This window comes from Gopherus evgoodei, chromosome 1 (assembly GCF_007399415.2).
Source record: "Gopherus evgoodei ecotype Sinaloan lineage chromosome 1, rGopEvg1_v1.p, whole genome shotgun sequence".
Classification (NCBI taxonomy): Eukaryota; Metazoa; Chordata; order Testudines; family Testudinidae; genus Gopherus; species Gopherus evgoodei.
Window position 1 is genome coordinate 250,848,890 of NC_044322.1, and position 19,798 is coordinate 250,868,687.

Consider the following 19,798-nt stretch of genomic DNA (forward strand, 5'->3'; position numbering starts at 1 on the left):
AGAATAACATCAGTCACATCTGAAAACCACTTGTGTGTTGTGTTAGTTATCCCTTTGGAGACTGGGGGTATATACGCACGTGGCATCCTACACAGGGATACGGCTGGCAGTCTGGAAAATGTCAGGGTTATAAAAGCTAAGCTCTTTTTGCTTTCCACAATTCTGAGTGATTAATTTGTCATTTTAAAGTATTGTTCAGTCTGAAAAGTGTGTTTGTAAAAATGACGTCTTAGGATTCTGTGTCTGTCTCTCAGTTGTTCCAGGGCAAATTTCCTCAGTTTACTATAAAGAGAATATTTTTGTACTTTGCAGCCCTGCAAACTCAGCATGAGATCTGAGGGTTCATCGCCTTCTTTCCTCCTCATGCATCATCATTAGCATATAAGATCCTGCAAGTTAAGTTCTTCACTTGCTTTCATCTGTGCAACCTTATTGTCTTCAGCAGGCTTGTATGGGCACAACTAAGGATGGAATTTGGCTCTGCAGTTAAAGCTTGGCCAACAATTCTGTGGAAGATGCAGAAACTACACTAGAAGACCGCTTCCGTTCCTATATCTGTACTTGCTCTGCAGGGGTAGAAAACAATTGAAACTTATTCTTACCACGAAATTAAATAATTCTCATTTTGAATACACACAGGGAACAGAATTGTTCAATAAAACAGGGTCATTTTCCCCACAGTCACATTTGAGTCAAATTGGACCTAAGCAATTCCCCCCCACAATTAGTTTGATAAAAGCATACAGAAATATTAGTGGTATAAAATAGATGGATCAGAAAGTTCTATTCACCTTGTCTCAGAGCATGAGAACAGAGGGACATTCAATGACATTGAAAGGTGGCAAGTTCAGAACCGATAAAAGGAAATACTTTCTTTCACACTTAGCCGGTGGAACTTGCTGCCACAAGATTTAATTGAGACTAAGAGTTTAGCTGGATTTAAAAAGGGTTAAAATAGAAAATGTTACAAAATACACAAGAATTGTGGGAACAATGTAAGGCCCCATACTTCAGGGCACAATCTAACCTCTGATATTTGGGGTTATGGAGTAATTTTCCCAGGGACCTGGTTAATCCTATTCCTGTCTACTGTGAAATCTTACATCTTGCCTGAAGAATCTCATGCTGGTTACTGTCAGTGAGAGGGTATTGGATCATTGGTCTGATCCTATGTTCCTAAGCAAAATGTCAAGTCATACTGTATATGCCCAAATCTATCCCCCATTGCACTCCTGTGGTTGCTTCACACACACAAATTGCCTAGCTGAATCAGACCTGAGGTCCATCTAGTTCAGTATCTTGTCTCCAGCAGTGTCCAGCACCAGGTGCTTCAGAAGAAGGCGTAAGAACCCTGCAGCAGGCAGATGTGGGATCATCTGCCCTGCACATGGGGCTCATCCTGAACTCTAAAAGTCAGCGATGGGCCCAAACCCTGAAGTAGGAAGTTTAACATTTTTGTTGTCATACATCATGATCACTCTGGATCTGTTCAATCTGTTCAATCAGTTTGTTAAGTTCTTGGCCTCAGTGACTTCCTGTGGCACTGAGTTCCACAGTGTAATCACACATTGTCTGAAAAAGTATTTCCTTTTTTCAGTTTCCTACCTTTTAATTTAATTGACTGTCCCCTTATTCTGGTGGTATGAGACAAAGAGAACAGAAGTTCCTCGTCTATCTTCTCTAGACCATTTATTATTTTATATACTTCACTCAACACAACAGAATGATTTATCTGCCCCAGAAATAAGGAGGAAGCTGAAAGAGGCTGCTGGGCATGGAGGATGGTTCATTCCATTATTTTAATTCATGTTTAGGAGCCCTTTATGGTAGTAATAATAATTAATACTTGCCACTTTTCATGACTTTTCATCTGAAGGTCTCAAAGTGCTTTACAATGTTGATGAAGCATTATTATCCCCATTTTATAGACAGGGAAACTGATGTACCACCCAGTTTACTATTGTGCTTCATAGGCTTTGCCTCCTTTTCCCTTGCACTTCCTTCCATGCTCACTATTTATCTTCTCCTGCCTTCTCTGCCCAGTTGCACAGGCGGAAGGGGAGGAGGGTCAGGCTGTTCAGAATCCGATTGTGCTGTGGCATTGCAAAGACGGAGGGTAATATTTCCTGCCTGTCTTAGTTTGGATGCAGGCTGAGTTGTTATTTCAAGGTGTCAGCTTGTTTGCAATGAGAACAGACAGCTCTATTGCTTTCTTCACAATGTACCCCTTCTTTAGCTAAAGAGGAGGGCAGGCAGCAGTGTTGCTGGAGGGGACTGTGCCTTAAGGGAGGAGAATACAAACACAGGAACAGAGCTGTGGATGAGGAGGTGGAGACATATCGGATTTAGGGGGTGGGGTTGGAGGTGGGAGCAGGTGGCAAGTTGTTTATCTGCTCAGCTGTTGTGTGGCTTGAGAGAGACAGAAGCAGCTGGGAGAAGGAAGGAAGGAGCTCAGGGTCTATCAGTTTTTCTGCCTTACAGGTTTGTAACCGTTGCAAAACAACTAGAGAACAATTCACCTGGGACACAGGCCACAGCATTCACTAGTATATTTTCCTGTAGGGGCCCTGGCAGAAACCTCCCCCCCCCCCATGTCTGTGCCCATGTAGGATCTGTGGTATATGTGTAGGGTGGCACTGGCACTTGAGGCAGGCACTGGTATATGATTGTGCAAGTCCCCTGGAAGCATCCACTGCTATGTGCCAGCAGGGACCCTGGCAATGGTTTCTGGGGCATACATTGGTATCTGCTCATGCAAATACCCTGGAAATGTCCCCTGGAGTGGGACAGCTGGGCTCCTGGCAGTGTTTTTGAGAGCATGCTTTATATGCCCATGTAAGTACCCTGGCATTATCTTTTGGGGCTTGCCAGCAGGGTCCCTTATAGGCGCCTTCTTATTGGCTGAAGCCACGCCAATTGAAGCTTTCCAGCGGCAAAGCTTTCTTCTTCCAGTAACAAAGAGCCAACGTGGGTGTTATTATTGATCTATGTCAAGTCTTAATGCTTTTAACAGTAAGAAAAATACCATTATGAGGCTTAATTTGTTCAAATGGTTTCAGACAGGGTTAATATAACTCATCAATAAATGCCAGTTTTTATTATGTTTTAATTACAATGTAATTTCAACAGGCTAGGCTTGTTCTGGCTGCTCAGTGTATCTAGCGGTTTGTTGTTTTCTTTTAAGTGTATTTCCTTGAGCTTCAGTGATTAACAGGCATAGCAATTGATACATTGCCAGAGAGCCTGATTCGCTCGGTGGACACAGGGATGTATCCCTGTTCCCTGCGATCACTGCGTGTAGCCATCACAGGTTTACATCAGTGAAATAAATGGTAACTAATGCTAGAGTGGCTAAAACATGCCTTCAGGCCAGATTGCTCTCATTGGAATTCTACTGTGTTGTCCAAATCTGCCCTCTTCCTTCAGGCATTGCTGTGGTCAAGGAGCCTGCAGGTTCCAACATGCTATGGACCAACTTCACCCAAGTAGCCTTGGGGCTGCTCTTGATTTATTTTATGCAAATTAGTCACTCCCCCCACGTTACTAGCAAGTTTCCAATGTGGCCTTCATTTGGGCAGAGTCTGAACATTCCTAGACTGAAGTCTTTGCACCTGTTATGTCGGCCAGCCAGCTTGCCTGCTGCCTCTTATCAATATACTTTGAAAAATGTTCACCTTGATGCTGTGAAGGAGAAAAGGACAGTCTAGCAAGGCTATTGGTGGATGTTAGTCATCTTTCCTGAGCAAGGAATCCCAAAGACTCCAGCAATCATTGGTAACTTTGATACTCTTTGTCTTGTCACCCTTCAGCATCCAAGAGTGAGGTCTGAGTTAGGGTGACGAGATGTCCCAATTTTATAGGGACAGTCCTGATTTTGGGGACTTTTTCTTATATTGGTTACCTGTTGCCCTCCACACCCTGTCCTGATTTTTCACACTTGCTGTCTGGTCATCCTAGTCTGAATGCACTTTACAAGATGCTCCTAAGAGCTTATTTCTGGTCCAATTTACATTGGTGTTAATCAGGAAAAAAAAGATTGAAGTCAGTGGAGTGAGTTATACTGGTATCGAGTGGCTCAGCTGGGCTCTAAAACTTTTCTTTCTCCCGTGTGGTATCATGAATGAAAAGTAATGCTATTTCACCCTCGGTGTACTTATACGATGCTTAAAACACAGTTTCCTACACTGTGCTTCCTGCCACCCTCACCCCCAGCCCTACCTGTGTTTCAAAATTATGCTTAAATCTGTTCATTTCTGTAGCACCGGCAATTGCTTTACGAACTTGCCCTGGCTACACTAACTTTCCACATCACCTTTCATTGCTTCTTTCCAGCAGTGAATCTTCACAAAAGAAAGGAGGGAAAGCAGCAATAAACGTCTGTCTTTCTTTAACACCAAAAAACATCTCTCTCCTCCAGCTCCCTGCACCTTCAAGCAAAGCCAGATGAAGCTGCATCACTATCTGTGTCAAGCATCCAGCCTTTCTCTCTCCCAGAGGGTAAACAGTACAGAGGAGTGGGAGAACTAGCATATAAACTTCAGGCAAAAACAGGTATGAGTTCTGAGGAGGAACTGCATCCTCCTGAGCAAGAAAGTTGCAGTGCTGTAAATTGCCAGTGTAGACAAGCTCTTAGTCTCTTCCTCTGTTCCCTGCCTCGTGCACAGGATCAGGCTGCAGCTTGCAGTAGGTAGAATTAAGGAAGAGAACTCCTCTACCTGTGCAGATATTTGAGGAGCAACAGTATGTGTAGCATAAGCTCTAGAGAGGATAAGTGGTTTTTAATGTGTGGTGGGGGGTAAAGGTTAGACAGTGGGGGCAGGCAGTGATGTGAAATTACTAATGGAAAAAATTCCCACATAGACAGGAGCTCATTGGGTTTTCTCCTTCCTTTAAAGCGAGAGAGTGAGCAGGACAGGGATTCTCGGTAACTCTGAGAGCAGGAGATACAACATGCAGTCTGCTACCCAGTTTGCTTTCTTTTTTTACTGCCCAAGACTGGAGAGAGACAGAGGTTGGGGAAAAAAACAAATAATTGACTTGGGGCCCTGCTAATATTCTCTATGTGCCGGTGCACAGAAACCTTGGAAACAGCCTGAGTCCTGGTCCTGTGGGGTACGGAGTCCCTACTCTGAAGGGTGACATCAATTCCTGACAATTGAGGGCGCTCTGGACCTTGCAGCACTGGCCCTTAGTGACTTGGTGTTACCATACAAAGGTTTTCTTTGCTTTGTCCTTTCAGTTACTGTAGGTAGAAGCCTGGGGTTATGGAAGCAAAGAACAGTCCTGGCGGGAGGCAGGGGAGAGATGATGCAGTTCTTACTTCGGGTTACTTGAAAATGAAACCTCAGCTCAGTAGCAGCACAGTGATGGCAGGGAGGTTATTCAGACTGCTGCTGGCTAGCACCACTGACTCCTCTTGCTGATAAGTGGCTGAGCTCACAGCTAAGAGACTTGCTCTGCAACTGATTTGAATTTTAGCAAGTGCACTGGGAATAGCCCAAAGCGCCTCGTCTCAGACGGTGGTCACAGGAATTCACGGCTATTATATTTGGGAGCCAGGCAATGATTACAAATCAGTGGCTTCATTCCCTGTGTGATTAATTGTTAACCTGGGAGTGTAGCTTTTTCTCTGGCTCTGCATTACCAGATTGCAGTTCTTGTAACTGTGATTCTCTTTTTAAATGTCATCAGGTGGGTGTAGATGCAGCTCAGGATGGATGAAAAGGCAGCCTGAGGGTGAGTTTATGTGCATAGATGGAGCAAATTGTAGGTGAACTTGATGGGTCACAGGCTCAGATGCTAAGGTGCAAGCACAGGCCAAAGCAGACATACCTCTTTCTCCCCGCAGATCTCCCACTGACCACCTAATTTGTCCAGCCAGACAAAAGTGTAAGTTATTTATCAGGCTGGTGGGGATGTTTTAGTCATCCCAAATGTTGTGAGACAGTCAATCCTTAATAACTGATAATACTTAATACTTACTTATACCCTTTGCATGTTCGGTGTGCTTTACACACGCTAACTAATCTTAGATCGTAAGTTCTTTGGGGCAGGGACTGTCTTTTTGTTCTGTGTCTGTACAGTGCCTAGCACAATGGGGTCTTGGTCCACGACTGTGGTTGATAGTACTATGGTTATACAAATAAATAATCATAATTTTCACAGTGCCACTGTGAAGTATCATCCCCATTTTACAGATAAGGATACTGGAGCTACTGGAGCAGAGAGGTTAAGTAACTTGCCCAAGGTCACACAGCGTGCCAGTGGAAGAGCCAGGACTAGAACACCAATCTTCCAACTCTCAAACCACTATTCAGGGAGTGCCTTTCTACTTTCATTGTGGATTAGCAAAGCTGCTTTTAAAAAATGGGTTAGTAGGAACACATTGCCCAGACACGATTTGAGTATGCTTTGCCTTGATTTTCACATTGCCCTGCAAACCATAGAAGTGTCCTAACGTTTCTTTTGGGCTAGTGCAATGATGTTGTGTTGCAACATTATCATGCTGAGCTGGGATGCAATGGTCCTGAAAGCAGAAGCTGGAGAAGAAAGATGAACTTTGCAGAAGGAATGAATAAAATGAAAACTGGCTCTTTTGGGTTGGAGTGTGGGAATGAAATTGCATCAAGGGTACTTCACTGAGAATACTTGCCTGCTGCTAAAAGACAGTTGAAAGGTTTGTAAAAGTCCTCTTTCCCACAGTGCAACAGGGCACAAATGTGCCTTTAAAGTTGTGTTATGGAGCCACACACCATGTTATCCAGTGGTAATGTGGACAAGGCTTTAGTTTTCTCCAGTGGGTCTTGGTTGAATGAGAGAAGTGAGGGATTGGCAGAATTGGGATTAGAGGTGGTTGTTTATAGAAAAGACCTCCTAGTTAATCTGTATTGATCCCTCTGTATTATTCAAGTTTCCCTGTGTCATGCCTGGCTTTCCAAGGAGGCCTAAAATTAAGGCCCTGACATTAAAGAAACCATGATATTCACAAGGATAGGCCTGTTAACTCTGGTGTCTGGCTAAATTCCAACTTGAGTAATTACATTTTATCTTGCTAAATTCCCCTCTGCTTTCCATCTTGTTCACTGCTGTGGGCTTAAAATGGCTGTCATGTTTCACCCCAGAGAGGGCTATGTTTTAGTAGCAGGTGGAGTGACTTCTATCTGGATAGCTGGTACAGCTTGGTTAATAAAGTGTTTTGGGATCCTTTTACATATGATATAAATGCAATCTCATTGTGCTTATTCCCGCTAGTTCAGAGTTCTCAAACTTTTTCACAGGACACCTGTCCCCCTATTTATGGTCTCAGAGATTACCTCCCCTTGCATTTACATACAATTCTCATGGCAACTACTGCAATTGCTTACATAGAAAAGTCTTGCTAGGGAAGTATTTTGTGCATTTTTAGCTTAAATGAAATTTAGCAGATGGGATGTAAGGATGAACGAATACTTTGTGACTAGCTGGCTATCTGAGAACCACCAGTCAGTGCTCTGTGGACTACGGTTTCTCCGTACGTGTCTTGTCTAATCCCTTAGCTCTCTGCGCTGATGATGTCTCAACACTCTTCTCTTGGAGTCTGTCTCTAGTGCCCTATTTCTCTGTAAAGACATTTTTCTTAATGCCTAACCTGAATTTGGTTTTATGGTTCTAGCTGTAGGCTGTTTCTCTCTGCTTTACTACTTTCAGATAATTGGAGTAATTCCCTTCCTTCATCTATATTGTTCCCTTGAAGGTATTTATAGACAGAGCTCTTGTTCCTGCTGAACTTTCTTTTCTAGTCTACATGCATTTCTCTTCCCTCACCTCTCCTCAAACACTTTATTCTCTGATCCTTGTATTGTTTTTAGGGAACTAATAGTTGCTATGGAGCACTGTGCGTCTCTTGTGTTCAGTGAGAGGTTATACTCTCCAGTTCGTTGAAACTGCCCCAGAGGAGAGACCATCTTAGGCTGTATCCACACTAAAAAACATTCTGCCATGTTTAAGTTGGCCATCAGCATGGATCCCTGATGCCCTCCATATATACTCCCTCAGCTGGAGTTGAAAACAAGGCTCAGTCAAAGTTAACAGTTGTTGCAAGACAGTGTGGTAGATCCCTGATAGAACTACAGGTAGGCCACCCCTTCATATCACAGGTGTTGAACTCTGTTCACCTGTGCGCACCCGTGAGAAACCATTGTCACTTTCGGCTGAGTGGAGTCAGAGCGGGAAGAGACAGGTCTGGCACCTGTTGTCGAATGCAGTTGGAATTTTCAGAGGGTAGCCACACTAACAGGGGTTTAAGCCCCAGGGACCTGATTCTGATCATGGTTAGTACCAATTAGTGCCAGTTGAAATCTTGCAATATAAAGCATTATTAAAAATTACTTGTTTGGAGATTGGTTTTTGTTTTTGTTTTCAAGAACTGTTGATTTTTTTCATTTTTGGTGACATTTGTAATTTAAATTGTAAACCCTTTGGGGTTTAGAGAGCATGGCCCCTTTAAATCTTTTTCCTGGGGGGAGGGAGAGAGTAAGAAAAAAGTAGGGAAAATCCAGGGGGTGGGACTGGAGCTCCACCGAGGGGGAGAGGCAGCTGGCAGGCCCTGGAGAAGGAAGAAGGAGAACCTGCCTGAGGCGGACAGGCCTGAGCGGGGACAGCCCAGGACAGGAGCCAGGAGGAGCTCTGTGCCAGGGAGGAATCGCCCAAGAAGGACAGGCCGGAGCTGGACCCAGTATCACTGCTGCCTAGAGCTGCGTGGGGCTGTGAGTACTGGGGCTTGTGACTCTGCATTGGGAACAAGGAGGGAGGTTGTAGCTAGTTAAGTGGGGAGGCGGTTGCTCTGTGGGGCTTTGCAGAGAGCGGCAGAAGAGGGCAGTGGAGGGGTTTGCTGGGGAGAGTTCACTGGCGCTGAAGACGACCAGGAGCACCCAAGACTCAGCACTGGACCGGAACTTTGCTCAGGACTCCTGAACTCCGTGTGCAGACACATTGTTCCGTGTCTGCCCTTCCAGACTGTGCCACCACTGGGCCTGAGGGGCCTTGGTTTGGATGCAGCCCTGTTTTACTGCTCCCCTTATATTTCCCCTTGTTGTATTTCTCCTCTCATCCCTCTGTAAATAAATATCTCCCTTTGTCATATCCATTGTACGTTCCTGTGGGTGGGTGTGTGTTCACTCTGGGGGGTTTGGAACAGGTGCCCCTGGGGTGGAAGGCATTTCTCCTGCTGCATTCCTGCACACGCCTTCTCGGCCAGAGCTGCCTGCAGAGCAGACTCCCATCTTGGCCATGAGGGCGCTAAAGTTACAAAATCATTTCTAGATCGGGGTGGGCAAACTTTTTGGCCTGAGGGCTGCATCAGGTTTTGGAAATTGTATGGAGGGCCGGTTAGGGGATGGGGTCATCGCCCACTCCCTCCCATCTGCCCTCCGATGGCCCATCCCCGGGACTCCTGTCCCATCCAACTTCCCATGTTCCCTGATGGCCTCCTGGGACCCCTTCCCCATCCACCCCCTCTGCTTCCTGTCCCCTGACTACCCCCGGATCCCCCACCCTTGACTGCCCCTCGCATCCCATCCAACCGCCCACCGTAGTTTGCCCACCTCTGATCTAGATTGTTGTTCTTTTTATGTACTGAAAACAGTATTTGATAAACACAATTTCTAACATTTTTTATTTAAAATGTTACAAAAACCCAAAAGGTCCATTTTGACCATGCAAAGTGGAAATACCCTCAAAATTATAATAATTGTCATGATTTCTTGTGTGACCAGCTCTGATGCTAGTATACCTCAGAGTTACTCCTGATTTACATCTAGTGTGAGAGCAGAATTGGCCCTGTGTGCCAAATTCAGCTCTATTAAAAATGGAATTATATCAGGGATGACTTTGGCCCAGTTTTCTTATAGTCAATGTTGATTGGACAAAAACCGTTAAAAGTGTGTTTAAATATGACTAGCTGGGGATCTTGTCTAAAAAGGTCTTGCAAATGGTCTTTGCAATGTAGCTGTTCCTGGTCTTCAATAGCCAGGCAAAACTGTGTTTAAACTGGCTTACCCTGAACTGTGTTAAAATAGCTCAGCAGATGTGTATTTCTGTGGCAGTTTGGGTGGGGCCTCAGAGTAGGAAGCAATGCATTTTGTAAAATAGCCTGGGCCCAGGCCTCTCCTGAGAGTACATTTGTCATCTATGTAAAACTGTCAGATTATGAGTGGGTGGCAGTTACACAGAGATGACAATGAGTCCTCACATGAGGGCAATGAAGAGGTTAAAATTTAGCAGATGGGATAAAAGGATGAGGAAATGCTATGTGATTAGCTGGCTATCTGAGAACCATCAGAGAACACTCCTTTCCTCTGACCATATTCTGTCTGTGTGGAGGATGTGTCGAATGTTTCTGCTGCTCTGGGTCTCCATTTCCCATTCTCCATGCAGCTCTGGAATGTCCTCCTGCTAGATCAGCCTATTATTACCTCAGCCCTCTTCACCTGGCCTGCCAAGGCTTTCTGCTCCTTACATTCCTTTAGTTTCTTTTTCTCATAACCTTTCCTACCCCCCTCCCCTCCTCTTCTTTTAAAATATATTCCTGAAGTCTCTAGACGAGCCATAAGCATAAAAGTGAAACTGAAACAAGGAATTGGAACTGTCAGTGTTGGCTTGTTTGATTTGTTCCATGTTTTAATAGCTGCTTTGCTTTGTACCTATTTGTCTGAAGGAGCGGTGACTAGGACCTGCTATCTCGGTTGCAGCTGGATGGTCTCTGGATGCAAGGAAGAGAAAATCGACAGTAAGTGGGTCTGTCTCACTGTGGCTGTTGTGTTTTTTTAAGATGCTTTTGCTATGCTGGGATCAGAACTGGCTGGCTCTAGAGCTGTATCTAACCCCTTCATTCCTGAGCTAAATTGTATAGGAGATTCCATCTTGCTGCCAGCTATAGTGTGGGAGAGGAGTGTGATGGGGCAGCAGGCAAAAAGGGGGGAGTTGGGTAGAGGACTGAAGCAGGAAATGTAATACATAGGGAACTATCTTGCAGCCCTGAGTCCTTCTCAAGACTGGATTGCTCTGATATGTTTAGGAACCCTCCAGACTGATGCCCATTGCTGGAAGCTTGTATTCCAACAATGCTCTTTGGGAAAGGAGAGTAATTTCTCATGTGTCTGTCTTCTCTGACTCACCATATTGTCTCCCCTTTACCAGTTCTTATGGTGCCAGTAGATGTCCAGGCACTAGAGATGCCTGACTTCTGGTGTGAAGGTGGGGTGTTAGTGCACTGTGGTAATAGACCTATCTCATAGAGCTAGAAGGGACCTTGAAAGGTCATTGAGTCTAGTCCCCTGCCTTCACTGGCAGGACCAAGTACTGTCCCTGACTTTTTTTGGCCCCAAATCCCCCTCAAGGATTCAACTCACAACCCTGGGTTTAGCAGGCCAATGCCCAAACCACTCAGCTATCTCTCTCCCCTGAGCTTGATGTGAAGTCTCGTTTTAACTGTGAGAATGCATTTTGCTGTGGGATCAGCACAGTTTCTCCTGGACTGTCGAATAACAGAACCTGAATGTTTCTGAAGTTCAGCATACTCTGTATGACAACTAACCTGTCTCCTTATCCCCCTCCACCCAGCCTCCCACACATACATACTCTGACCTACAGGCTAGCCCAGGAGCATGGTGCCCTGTCTTTAGGTGTCCCTTAGTCGGTCTGTTAACCATAGGGCTGGCTCAGAAGCATAATGTCTTGACCTCACAAATCTCTGCTTCTAGGGCCAGTCCTTTGCCACAGACCCCCTTCCCATAGCACTGAGTAAGCTGAACAGTGTTATGCACTGTCAGCCTGATCCAACAGGGATAAATCTTCTCCTCACAGGATCTTACTGCCTACTTGAATGGTTATGAATCAAATGCATTTCCAAACTGACTGATTCCTTGGAGTACTTGGGAGTGTCAGGTATTTCCCTGGATTCATCTCAGATTCTCCTACCTCCCCTGCAAGGGCCCTTCAGCAGGAAGGCCTAGCACACATCATCCTGCCACTTCTTTGTTAAAGATCCAATACACCACCCTTGAGATATCACCTTTTGACCTGCACTTACAGCTCTGATTGTTTTTTCCCCAGGTGTGTCCATGACATGAAGCCTCAGGCTGGTTGGCTGGTGTTCCTTGTTCTGAGTCTGGTTCCTCTTTGCCTTCCCATCCCTTTGCGGGACTCCCTGATTGAGCAGGAGAACGTCCGCCGGATCGGCGGCAACCTGTTCCTGGGGATGCAGGAAGAGCAGGTCAATGAGTATCTAATAAGCCTCAAGGAGAAGGAAGTGGCCAAGGCCTGGAAGACTGGATATTTCCCACCCAGCATGCACTTCTTCAGGGCCAAAGGCTTCATTGATCGAAGTGAAGTGTTCAGCATCTTGAAACAGATGCCGAAAGGTAGGGATTCTGGCCTGAGAGTTCTTGGTTGACCCAATGCTTTCTGTGATAAAACAGAGACCAGGAGGGGGGCAAGTATCTGTCAGTGTGAAACCCCTGCTGCACCCAAACTAAAAGGATCTTATTACAGGTGCTGAGTAGAGCAACTTCAGATCCTGAAAGGAGCTGTATTAGGGCTGGCTCTTTTGGGCTGGGGGAAAGGAGGAATTACACTGGCCAGGGAGGGTTTCCAAACATGTGGGTATCCTGTATAACTGTACAGCATGGACCTTTCCAGCACCATTTACCTCACTTGGGAGGAGAAAGAAGACAAAATAATATAATGTGGGAAAGACACTGACCTCTGTGTAGTGTGCTTCAGCACTGGGGGTGCTCATCCTTCCAATGCGTCCCAGGCCTGCAACGGATCTTGTATAAACAAACGTGCTGCCACGTGGTGGTGTTCACATGTCCTTATACAAGTCGCTGTGTACAGCATAGATCTATTAATGCGTTGGAGACTGTGTTAGGGTGACCAGATGTCCCGATTTTATAGGGACAGTCCTGATATTTGAGGCTTTTTTTTTATATGGGCCCCTATTACCCCCACCCCCTGTCCCGATTTTTCACACCTGCTGTCTGGTCACCCTAGACTGTGTGTTTGTATGATCTATAGAACGTCTATATGAAAACTGAATTTCTGTTAGGGCCTTTCAGTTGAGACCTTAAAAACTGAGTTCTGATCCACACAGATGAGAGAGATCTCTGTTTGTAAGTGCAGGAATTTGCCCTATGGTCCTTGGCTGAAACTTCCCCTCCCTTCACCTTTGTGCAGCATGCTGTGTACAAAACTGGCTACAGCCTTTCACCTCAGAGATGGCTGCATTACACCATATGGTGCATACATAGTGTGTAAAGTGCTTTGGGATGAAAGACACTATATAAGTGTAAAATACATGCACAGTGTCATCCTAAGCATTTGTTTTGCTAACAGTCTGGAACAGGTCAGCATTCTAAGAATTAATCCTTAATAACTATAATATACTGAGTGGTTGGGCGGATATTTTTGACCATCTGAAATCTAAGCCATCCAGTCTAACCAGCAGGGAGTTAGCTATTGCTGACTCTCTGAATTGCTGTGACCTTGACAGTTCCATGTGGGAAGCAAGGAGTTAATGTATTTGTACATCTGAAGGCCTTGACTCTCAGCTGACTGACTTCTCTCTACCCTTCCACTTCTCTCTCTGATGCAGTGAAAAGTGTTTTCATTAGACTTCCTTTTCTAGGTGAAGACAGAAGGCTTTCACTTTGAAACTTGAGAACACACTTCCCTCTTGTGCAATGCATTCTCCTTCCAGACTGATCTGTTCTAGGTACCAGATCCCAGACTAGAACCCTCTCAGTCTGGTTATTGGAGTGCAAGGCAAAGCCTTGCTCTGGGGAAAATTTGTGGAGAGTGCTTTTATACAAAAAGTAAACTGCTTAGCTCTTACCATTCTGAATTGGTCTGTTGTTTCTGTCTGAATAAGAGCCATGTCCCTAATCTGCTAGCTTGTCCCTGCGGTGATGTCAGACTCTGGGGTTTATGGCATCATGATTGGTTACCACAGAAATAACTGAGATGTTCAACTCACCATTATCCCTTCACTGCTGGGATATTTGTGGTTTAAAAACATAAGTATCTTAGCTTTTAAAAAAAATGGCAAGGAAAATTTCTCTTTTTGCTTTTACATCCCTTTCCTCCAAAGGATCTTAAATTAGGGGGGAGGAGGGCTAGCTCAGTGGTTTGAGCATTGGCCTGCTTAAACCCAGGGTTGTAAGTTCAATCCTTGAGGGGGCTACTTAGGGATCTGGGGCAAAAATTGGTCCTGCTAGTGAAAGCAGGAGGGCTGGACTTAATGACCTTTCAAAGTCCTTTCCAGTTCTAGAAGACTGGTATATTTCCTGTTATGTTATGTGAATTGCTTCCCAAGCACTAGTGAATCTCTTATAGCTTCTTTACAGTATTTATAGTAAGTCCTTTGTGAAAGGGATTGTCTCTATACTGGTACAGTGCCTAGCACATTGGGGCCCCAATCAGGGGTGGGGCCTCTGACCATTATGTTAATACAAATATTAAATTGTAATATTAACTCCAGACTGCATATAGGAAACTAAGGCACAGAAAGTGCTGTCTAGATTTTGGAGACCCAACTTTAGATTGCTGTGGCCTGCTTTTTCAAAGGTGCTAAACCACCATAGTTCTGCTTAAGTCAGGAACGTTTTTTTGCTCAGCACCTTGAAAGTCAGGCAATTTAAAATTGGACACACAAAATCAGAGGGCTTTTGAAACTTTGGCCTTATGTGACTTGTCCAAAGTCACACACAAAAATGTGTAGCAGAGCCTAGGATAGATCCCAGATCTTCTGACCTGCAGCCTTGTATCCTAACAACTAAGTCATGTTTTCTTTAAGTTAAATACTCTAATAATGTAACTATTGTGTTCATAAAGTGCCTCTTGACACTCAAGGAGTTCAGGGTTATCTACAGTCAATTAAACTGCTGTGATATGCAAATTAATATATAAAAAAAAATCCAGATCCCACAGCATCTTTTAAAAAGGGAGGTTTTACACAAGAGCTAACATTTTTTAAAAATCTCTAGAAAAGGAGAGTTCTAGGATGATATTTGATAATGCAGAGGGATGGTCTGAACTGTGTGTGTGAGGAGAATGAGTTTCACACTCCATGGACTGTCCCAGTAAAAGCTCTGCCGGTTGCCAATCTACTGCAGGATAGTGTGGGTAGTGATGGCAAGCAGCAGATAAGGTATAAATTTTGATCAGGGTAATTAGCCTTTGGAACAATTTACTAAGGATCGTGGTGGATTATTCTCCATCACTGACAATTTTAAAATCAGGAATAGATGTTTTTCTAAAAGATCTGCTCTAGGAATTCATTTTGGGGAAGTTCTATGGCCTTTGTTGTACAGGAGGTCAGTGGTTATCACAGTCATTGCTTCTGGCCTTGAAATCTATGAATACAAGACAGAAATGTGTGTGTGTTTGATTAAGTAGTAGAGATGAATAGAGGTCTCTGTTCTGACCTCAGAATTCCCCAACATGTCAGTATCTGAGGTTTTGGTCTGGCCCACAGTAAAAATAGGGGCTAGATGAAGAAAATCACATCTGAATCCAAACTGCTTAGATCCAGGGATTTGGTTCAGGTCTGTCTGTTAAATAGTACGTGTTGCAAAGTGCTGCTTAGTGTGAAAGTTCCTCTTTAAATCAGTGGGGTGTGAGCCAGCTCTCTCATGGTGAAGTGTGTCTGAAAGACCTTGAATAACTCAGTGCCTTTTCCATCCCAGTGGAGAAGTAGAGCATAGAACTCCCTATTGATTTCCCCCCTCCCCTCAAACTGAGCCATCACGCTCTGCCTGCCCTGTGTTTGATGTGGAATGTGCCATCTGTGTCTCACATGGGGGGAGGCAGGGCAGGTTTGCAGTCTTGCTGCTGTGGGGGCTGCTCATGACTGTATCTATGAGACCCTCCAGGCACACCCGCATGGATGGATTTAATTGTCGTCATGTTGACCCTCCTTCCCCTTCACTTCAGCAGCCCTTTCTTGTTATGTTTGCCCTTTCCCCCACAGGTGCTGTCTTACACCTGCATGACTATGCAATATTAAGCGTGGACTGGCTGGTATACAATGCCACCTACCTACCTGACTGCTATATCTGCTTCACCCATGTGGGGACTGTTCAGTTTAAGTTTTCCAAGCCTCAACCACCCAGCCCAGTGCCACCGGACTGCTCAGAGTGGATGTTGCTAGAGACTTTCCGGAAGCAGCTGCACAACATCAGTGAGTTTGATAACAGGTGTGTGAGCAATGATCTGAGGCACTCTGGAGTTTTATAGCACTATTATTCTTTGCTTGCTGGTCATTTGCTAACAAGGCACATGTTTTGCCAGGTCACTCTGGCCCATCGTCCTCCTAGGGTGGCTGCTCTGGAAACTGGACTCTCAATTTAAAATTACATTTTGCACACACACACACGACTCTCAATTTAAAATTGCATTTTACACACACACACACACACACACACACACACACACACACACACACACACACACACACACACACACAGTAACAAGCATGTTATAGTTGCAAAGTCAAACAAGCCTAAGTTAGGGAATGCACTGTCTATCTTGTGTACTGAATGAGACTGGGTTCCTGTGGAAAAAATAGTACAGTGAAACCCTGCTATAACATGACGATTGGGGTCCAAAAAATTGGATCGCGCTAAATGCGGGGTCGCGGTATAGTGGGGTTTACCATTTCAAGCTGGTCAGTTTCAAGCCAGTCGATTTCTCTTGGGCAGAAAACTACTTTCATGTGCGAACTGCCCATAACAGTAACTGAAAGGGTGCAGCTCCAGCAGCAGGGTACTCTTAGCCATGCAGTGAGAGAGGGAAACACTTGGGGAGAGTAGGGGAGACGTGCAAGGGGCAGAGGAAGAGTGAGGAGCAGCTAGGAAGGAGAATGGCTCTTCTCACCAAAAGGGTACGCGGGGGTAGGAGAGAAGAGGCCGTGGGGAAGGCACACTCCTTTTTTTTTTCTCTTCGGAGGCACTCCAGCCTCTTTTTTTTCTTCTTTTTTTCCTTTTTTTCTTTTTTGCGCTTCAGCAGCACTCTGGCTTTTTTTTTCTTTTGCACTTCTGCGGCGGTCCAGCCCCCTTTTCTTTTTTTTTTTTTTTACGCTTCGGCGGCGCTCTGGTGGTTTTTTCTTTTTTCTTTTTTGCGCTTCTGCGGCGCTCCAACCGCTTTTCTTTTTCGGCCTGGGGTGGCTGGAGCCACCGTACAATCGCGTTATAGCCGAATTTGCGTTATTGTGGGGCGCATTATAGCAGGGTTTCCCTGTATGTTATCCTGTAATGAAAAACTTTCCCATAATGCATGAGCACAGGCAACCTGAATTCTGGCTTTTCCTAACTTTTGAGTGCTTGACTGTCCAATCTTAATGGTCTTTCAGTGTAGGGTTTTTCAAAATGTAATATACACAAATATTTAAACAGAGACTGTTTGCTCCTTAGGGCACTGATCACTTATCAGATGGAAGATACCTTGGAATGGAGCATTAATGATTTGTGAGACAGTTCAGACTGAGGAGCTATCAAGCATTAAAATGCCAGTTAGTGCAGCTCCCCTTCCTTTGCTAAAAGCAGAGGGAGAGTTCTCCCTTCTGTTGGGCTAGAGAGCACTGGTTCCCCAGAGCATCCCTTCCTCCTCAGATGGTGAGCTGAGAAGTCAGCAGGCTGAGGAAACTGGAAATGGAATCAGAAGGAGAAGGTGATGCTGGGGCTGAGGAGTTTCTAGGGCTCCCAGCCTTGCTTTATAGTAGGCTAAGAAGCAGCAGCACCTCATGGGAGAAGCAGATGTTTGCCAGCAGCAAGTCCCATCTCCATCAGCTTCTTCTAGAGGAAAGCTGTTCCCCTGCTGGCTTTCCACCCCTTCCAAGGTAGAGTGGGGAAAAGGGAGACCACGACACCAGGTCACATGGGGGTGCCTCTCCAGAAAAGGAGGAGAGAAATAATAGACAAGAGGGATTTTACATCAAATCTCCTTTTGAAATATCTGAACAGAGGCAATTGCCCTGGATGTTTCAGGGTGCTCTGAGGAACATCCCTCGAGCCCCCCATTCTGTTTTATTTTACAGAATACAGACTCTCCCTCCTGATCTAATCAAGAGAACCCCATTTATAGGAATAAGGGTAGGAGAGCACCAGGGAAGTACCTCTGCAGAGGACGCCACACCACATGCTTGGCTGTGCTGGCTAGCAGCCTGCTTGGAACATGAACTTACTTCAGAGACACTTATTGCCATTCAGTGTCCCCTTATGTTTTATTTTACAGTAATACCTAGAAGCCCCAACTGAGTTAAGGCACCCATTGTGTTAGGTAATGTACAGACTCATAGCCCTGGTCTACACTAAGAATTTACATTGGTTTAGCTATGTCTCCCAGGGGTGGGAAAAATCCAGGCCCCTGAGAGATGTAGCCTTACTGACCTAACCCCCAGTGTAGACTGCACTAGGTCAGCAGAAGAATTCTTCCATTGCCCTTCCTACTGTGTCTCAGGGAGATGGATTACCTACGCCCATGGGAGAACCTCTCCTGTCAGTGTACACAGTGTCTACACTGAAGTGCTGCAGCTATAGTATTTTACGTGTAGGCAAGCCCATAATAAGAGACTGTCCCTGCCCCAAAGAAGCAATCTAAATACACAACAGAATAGGGGTTGGAAACAGGCATAGGGAGGCGAAGTGACTTGTCCAGTTCACCCAGCAGCAGAGGCAGGAACAGAACCCAGGTTTCCTGAAACTCAGCATGCAGGTTTAGCCACAAGACTGTGCTGCTTCTCACATCCCTTAAGAGGTCCATCACCACAAGATGACGTAATGCAGTGTCCCCACATAAAGTCCAGGCACATGATCACAGCCACCATACTGAGCAGCTCCCCTCGTATTTTGATCTCTTCCCTGGGTACTAATCTGGGGGTAGGGGAGGTGTTCTGGCAATGGAGGAGTTGGTGTCTTGCCAGGAATGAGCCCCAATCTGCTATGTCTTTCAGTTTCTGGAAATGCTCCCAGTCCCTTGAACATTTGCCCCGCAAGTGACCTCCCTTCCTTCTGTTTGCCCTGAGCATCAACAGGCTGAAGGAAGGAAGATGTTGGAGTGGGTGAGAACTGATGGTTAGTTAGTTGGGTGCCTTCAAATATGTGTCAAGGGCATATGGCATCTGGGGAAGGTCCAGGCTCTCTTACGTACAAGATGGGGAGGATCAGCAAGCATGAGGGGAAGGGAGAAAGTGTTTCCAGGGGCTGTACCCGTTCCACTAGTTTTCAATGTGAAATTGGAATGAAGGACTGGAAACAGACAAACCAAACAATCCCTAAAATCAAACTGTTTATTTTCAAATTTAAAAGTGGTGTGGGGAAGACGGGTTACTACAACAGCCTTCCTTCCAAAAATTACAGTGTGGTTATGAAGATAAAACCACTTCCTAAAAGTAGGGATGTCATTTGCTATGGGGAAGAAAGGCAGTTGCCTCCCCCCCAACTTTTCATAGGTGTACATCCTATACACCACCCCCTCCACCATTGCAGGATCTGATATAGTCACATATAATGTTCTGTATGCTGACACACAACTTTGCCTCCCTCTCCAGACTATTTTTGAAATGATGCCCCTGCTTAAGGGTGATCTGCAAAGTTAAAGGGGTATGTCTTTATCTTTTTTTCTGCTTTGTAATGTAGAGAGGCCCTGGAAGAGTGTGTGTTATTTCCCCCCCACTCCGTTCTTTTTTCTGTTTGTTTTTCATATTAGAAATTCAGGTCTTGTCTGACTTGACCCTAGAGTACTCTGTGGGGGCTGGAGAGCTAGT

The 19,798-nt window shown here is 45.2% G+C and overlaps 1 protein-coding gene and 1 long non-coding RNA gene across 4 annotated transcripts in view; both read left to right on the forward strand.

The window, feature by feature from the left end:
• The first annotated feature begins 2,409 nt into the window (after positions 1-2,409).
• Positions 2,410-5,960, forward strand: LOC115646970. 2 transcript variants are annotated; one of them, XR_003999183.1, is made up of 4 exons: positions 2,410-2,481; positions 4,418-4,551; positions 5,702-5,736; positions 5,849-5,960. It is a non-coding gene; the product is annotated as an uncharacterized LOC115646970 (long non-coding RNA). The 2 variants fall into 2 exon arrangements; XR_003999182.1 differs by having other exon boundaries at positions 5,692-5,960.
• Positions 5,961-8,710: 2,750 nt separating this feature from the next.
• Positions 8,711-19,798, forward strand: part of ADA2 (adenosine deaminase 2) — a 32,225-nt gene continuing 21,137 nt past the window's right edge. Inside the window, exons 1-4 of one of the 2 annotated variants that reach the window (XM_030542938.1) lie at positions 8,711-8,744; positions 10,694-10,765; positions 12,091-12,398; positions 16,007-16,232. In XM_030542938.1, the coding sequence (XP_030398798.1) occupies positions 10,743-10,765; positions 12,091-12,398; positions 16,007-16,232 (557 nt within the window). In that variant the 5' untranslated portion in view covers positions 8,711-8,744; positions 10,694-10,742. Of the gene's footprint in view, positions 8,745-10,370; positions 10,766-12,090; positions 12,399-16,006; positions 16,233-19,798 lie in introns of those variants that run through there. The other variant, XM_030542934.1, reaches the window with a different exon arrangement.